General features: G+C 28.5%; 1 protein-coding gene across 1 annotated transcript; it reads left to right on the top strand.

The window, feature by feature from the left end:
• Positions 1–2,612: 2,612 nt before the first annotated feature.
• Positions 2,613–4,341, top strand: LOC120074578. Its single transcript, XM_039027736.1, has one exon. It carries the CDS (start codon positions 2,689–2,691, stop codon positions 4,186–4,188), a length of 1,500 nt encoding a protein of 499 aa, XP_038883664.1. The 5' UTR covers positions 2,613–2,688; the 3' UTR covers positions 4,189–4,341.
• Positions 4,342–6,131: the final 1,790 nt, after the last annotated feature.

Raw genomic sequence — 6,131 nt, 5'->3', positions numbered from 1 at the left:
TAAACCTATAAACAATATTTCCACCTCGAAATTTCTTCATTGTTATCTACTTTTTATCAATGGTTTTTGAATTTTTTTTTTTAATGCAATTTGACTAATAATTCAACATTGTACTTAAGAAATATGCAAATCATTGTAAGAAATTATTGAGAGAAAATATACTTAATTTTTAAAAATAAAAAATAAAAAATAAAATAGTTACCAAACATAGTTCAAATGATTATCAAATGGCCTAATTTTTTATTTTTTTTTTTGTTAGGAATTTGTAAAGAAAAATCCAAAAACCATATAGAATGGTTTTTAAAAACCAAATTCTGTTTTCAAGTATCACTTCCTGTGTGTACGGACGAGGGTCGGGAGATGTACCGTACGATCCTCTTATTACTATTATAAGAATTTTTTAAGCTATTTCTTTTAAAATTTTAATATCTTATTGATAATATGTCAAAATTACATTTTTATTTACTTTTTTAACTGAAAATATATTATGTAGTTTAGATTTCTTCAATCAATTATATGAAATTATGGTATATTTTAAAAAACAATATGTAATTTTCATCTTTTCCTAATAAATGGTAACTTTACTTTAAATTTAATTTTCCAATTGCAACTTTTATTTTAATATTTTAAGATTATTTTTAAACCGAATCTCAATCACATGAATCAACGGTTTCAACACAAGACTAGCGAAGAATTAGATTGTAGATTAATTTTAGATGACAACTTAAGCACGGCATTAATTTCTACGTTTACAAAATTTTTTGTTTTTATTAAACATTAAGAATATATATTTTTCAGTTATATGAATAGAGATTATGATTTTTTTTCATCTCTCCCTTTTAAACATGTCTCTTTTATTATTAGTTCTTTAATTGATTAATGAAATATATATGGAGCATTTGTCTTATGATTGATGCATAGAGAAAATAATATTACAAAAATAGTTTTCTATTCACTTTTATAAAAAAAAATAAAAATGATAGTTATCAAATATTTTTTTTTCTTTTGTTATTAAAAAATTGAAATGAACAACCGTTATCAGAAAAAATAAATAAAAAAAATAAAAAACTACGTACTATTATTGTAAAATATGAACAAAAAATAAATTTAGGCTAAACTAAAATCATAAAAATCCAGCTGAAAACTCTTAAAATTCAATTAAACATATATAGTAAATTATCCATTTTAGCATAGGCTTTTAATTTTAATGGCATTTTGAAGGATTAAAGAACTAAGACAAAATGTTTTAAGAAGAAGAAACCAAAACAAAACAAAAAAAACAAACAAACAATACAATACAAAAGGAGACAAATCTAAAATTACTAAGAAATAAATACATTTTAAAAAAATAAAAACAAAAACAAAAACAAAACTTCCGTAGAGAATCAAAACTCTAGTTACTTCATTCCACGTTTTAAAATCAATAAATAAAACTATTATATTTATTGTTTTTAAATAAAACAATCAAATAAAATAACATATGAAGAAATTCACGCCTATACTAATTCCATATAAAGAAATTCATTTTGGTCATATTAATTTTGGAGAAATACCGATTTATAACCCTAAATTTTAGGTTGTATCAACTTAAAGTTTTGTTAGGGATATTTGGGGCACGAACTATCTAAGATTGTAATAACTCTCCCTTGTTACAGTTATTTTGTAGTCCTTAATTAACTAAAATAGTTAACACTATTTCAAAATCATTATTTGTTACAGTATTTTTTTATTTAACACGGTTTTTACTATTTTATACTTATCATTTGTTATAGTATTTACTATTTCCTTCTCAAACTAAAATAGTTTACACATTAAATACATATTATTTTAATCCAAATTAAAATAATCTATACACCAAACAAAAGCTATTATAATCCAACTATAATAACCTAAGATTATAATAATAGACTCTTTGCGCAAACGCCCCTTAAGTATATCAATATACATCCTCTATTATGTTTTGTTTTTAAAAAAGTATAGTGTGAAATTTATAATTGTATCAATTAAATTTATAAACTTTTATTAATGAATAGATTTAGACTCTTAGTCAGGTTTTGTTCTTTAGAAATGTTCATGTATTTACTTTAATAGGCTACTATGTAAAACTAACTCGAAGAAGTTTACACATGTTTGAGAATTAATATATAAACAATTTTTAAATGTAATCTTAATGAATGATCTAAACCAATTGATTCATGAAAATTTAAGAGTTTAGTTTCTTCAAATTATAAGTTGCACACAATATTGGTGGAACAAAATGATGATAGTGTAAATTGATATTAATATATTTATTCATATAACTCTTAAAATTTATGAATATAAATTGATATTTGTTGATATATTTTAATCTTATTCCTTAGAAATGAAATAACTAAAATGATAATAAATTATAATGAATATTTTAAAAATATAGAAACTAAAACAAGTCAGAAAGAAGTACAAAAAAGGAAAAAATTTTAAAATAAAAAGGAAAAAAATAAAAAAATAAAAGAAAAAGAATTGAAAGAGACAGCGGCGGAGAGTAAATGGGAAAACGCAGCAAAGCATTGCACAAGAAAACTTCACTTACACTTCCTTATTTGTAAATTAAAATAATAAATAAATAAATAAATATAAAGCCTTGGCCTCAAAAATTCCCAAAATGCCAATCCCAAATCCGCCATTGAAGAACTTCAAGAAGAACAAAAAATGGGTCTCACTCTCACCGGAAAATCCAAATCCAGTGCTGGCGAGAATTGGGGAATGGGTCTTCTTCTCGTCTTCTTCTCCGAAGATTCAACTTCCGCCATTGCTGACCAGAAGAAGCTATTTTCATCTTCCTCCCCTTCTTCTTCTTTTTCTTCTTCAGGTCGTCGGAGTAATTACAATCTTCTCAACAAAGCTCAGTCCACCATTTCTGTTTGTGCTCTGCTCGTCTTTGTTTCTCTTCTTCTCTTCACTCTCTCCACATTCGAACCCGCCATTAAAATGAACCTCACTCCCCCTCGGAGGCTCCTCTCCCAGAAATCGATGCCGATTGAAGTTCGTACGCCGTCGGACAATCAGTGGAACTGGTTTGGCAAAATGTGGAAGCAGAAACCGGCGAGGGGGAAGATGACGAATGACGCTGTTTCCACGGCGGCGCTGCAACGAATGGGGACTTTGTACATGCGAGGTACTCGAGCTATGCCGGACTTGACGGTGGTCCATGTATCGGAAGACGTCGGAGAAGAAGACCTCCGGCTTTTTCTCCGACTGTTCCATCGGTCTGGCGTCACCGCGAAATCTGATTCGGTTTTCGTCTTCCCCTCGCCAACGCTCTCGTTGAGATTCGGTCCGATTATTCGGGAGGAAAACGAATCGTTTCTGAAACTACTTGGGCAGTACCGGAATTTGAACGGAACGGCCAGCCGGAGCGCGGCGGCGGGATTTGATGTGACTCAGTTTGTTAAAACCAAAGAGAAGAAGGAGACGGAGGAGCCGATTTGGGGGAAGAGAGTGAAACGAATAGCGAACGATTCTAACGGTAGCGGGGACGAGTTGACTCGGCTGAGTTACGGCTCGGTGGTGGGTTTCGACGCGGCGGAAATTGATCCGGAGAATTCACTTTCCGGCTTCTCAGATCATATTCCGATGAGTTTACGACGGTGGGCCTGTTATCCAATGCTCCTCGGCCGAGTCCGCCGGAATTTCAAGCACGTAATGCTCGTCGACGCCAAAAACTCGCTTATACTCGGGGATCCACTCAGCCGAGTCAGAAACAAAGGAACCGAGTCCGTAATTCTCTTCACCAACAAGCACAACAAAAAGAACTCGGAAAGGTCAAACACCCACCATCTTGTCAATCCAGCCATCGTGGTCGGCGGAGCACGCGGCATCCGGCGGCTATCTAACGCAGCGGTGGTGGAAATCGCCAGAATTCTTATGCAGCACAAGAAGAAGAACTCGGTCTCGGACTCGGGAGTACTGAGTCACCTCGTTAACAGTGAGTTTTTATTAAAGAATGTAAAAGTGATTACGTCGACTGAGTCGATTCCAGAAGTGAGTTCGCTAGCCGGAGTGGAATTGGACTCTGTCGGTTCGTCGTCGGCGCCGGAGAAGATGATGTTCCAGAGGGGCAATAATGGTAATTCACGTGAAATTAATTCTGTTATTATGAAGAAAATATGTTCATCTGAAATTGATTCTTCTGTCTATAGTGATTGTTAGCAAATCAATTTAGAGGGAAAAAAAATTAGATGTATAATTAATTTAAAATGAGTGAGCTATAAAGTTTTTTTTTTTAATATAATTTTTATACTCATTGTATATATACTTGATACCTTAGAATAAAGATTCTAATGTTGTTTGTTTGATCATATATATATATATTAGTATGATAGTCAAATCGAGAATAGTTTCATTGACATAAAGATATGTTAGTGACTTACTTCTATTATATTGGATGTCCGTTGAGCTTTAGCTAATATATTCAATTTGTTGAGGTTTAACATGTATTTTTTTTTATACATTAGTGAGGGACTTATGAATTAATTTCATTTTCTTGAAATTCTTTATCAAATTCTTGATCCTTATTGATTAGTGACTAATCCGTAAAGGTCAAGGTTCATTAACTTTCAAGTTCGTGAACTTTCAATATTTGAAAAACAAATCTCAAATTTATTAACTACAAAATAGAAAATTTAGAATTTTATTAAACATATATAAATTAATGTTAAAGAATCAAATAAAGACAAATCTAAAAATTGTAATTTAACTTCTTTTTTTTTTTTTTCTTTTAATGCCAATTGATAACAAGAACTTGCAAGTGTATTCCTATTTCAACTAGATAGAAATTAGTTCAAATTTCCACTCTACATTAACGAAACTAAATTCTTAAAAAGAAAATACAAATATTAAAACCAAACTCGTGACAAGAAAGATTTGAAAAACCAATCATGTGAATTAATTAATCCGGGAAATTAGGCAAATAAATAATTTAGGTAAATGTAAAATAAAATTTTAAGAAAGGTGAAGAATTAAAAAAAAAAAAAAAGATGGAAAAGGAAAAAAATATGAAAGGAAATTTGATGCAAAATGCATTGATACCATCCAATATGGAAAATGAATGGAAAAGGTTGTAAAAGTTTGGCATAATGAAAGCAAAAGGGGTGAGGCTTGAAGAGAATAATTTTATTTTTTTTTTATTTTAATTAATTTTTCTCTAAAGTTCTTTTAAGCCATTGTAGTTTGAAATTTGTTTCAATTTTAGTCTATATATTTTCAATGGTTTGATTTTTAGTTCATGTATATCCAATAGATCTTGAACTATGTCTCTCAAAGTTATTTTTTTTTATAAAATTGAATAAATAATAATAATTTTCATGAAAAAAAATATGATATATGAATATATTTTCAAAATTTATAATAAAAAAGCTAATAGATAACAATTTAAAAATAAATAAATCAATAATAAATTTGTAGTGGGACTAAAATTAAGATTTATTGAAAGTATAAGTATTAAATTTGAAATATTTTCATGCAAGAAAATACAATATATGAATATGTTTTCATAACTTATAATAAAATTGATAAATAAATATTTTTTTAAGACTAAAATTTGATAAAGAAAAGGGATTAATACTTTTTTGGTCTCTATGTTTTAACTCTAGTTTCTATTTGAACCTTAGGTTTTAAAATGTCATACATTTAGTTAAGTTTTGAGTCTCATTTCAATTTAGTCCCTAAGTTTCAAAATGTTTCAATTTTACCTTTGAGATTTGAGTTTTGTTTCAATTTGGTCATTGGGTTTCAAGATTAACCTCAATTTTTCATTAAATACTCACTTTTAATTATTGGCCTCAATTTCCGTTAATTAATTAAAAATAATTATGAAGTGAAATTTTAAATTTAATTTTTAAAGTGATAAAATTAGTGAAACTTAATTAAATATAATTTTTTTAATGAATTTTAATTTATTAACATAAAGTAATTATAAAAACAGAAAGTGATTATTTGATGAAAAATCAAGGTTAAAGGTGTAAATTTTGAAACATAGAAATCAAATTGAAACAAAACTTAAATATCAAAATAAAATTGTAGCATTAACTCAAAACATAAAAATTAAACGTGTAATATTTTAAAATTTAAAAACTAAATAAAAAAATTAAGCT

The sequence above is a fragment of the Benincasa hispida genome, chromosome 3, assembly GCF_009727055.1.
Source record: "Benincasa hispida cultivar B227 chromosome 3, ASM972705v1, whole genome shotgun sequence".
Lineage (NCBI taxonomy): Eukaryota > Viridiplantae > Streptophyta > Magnoliopsida > Cucurbitales > Cucurbitaceae > Benincasa > Benincasa hispida.
The sequence above is the reverse complement of the archived record's forward strand: the minus strand, read 5'-3'. Positions and strand labels throughout refer to the sequence as shown.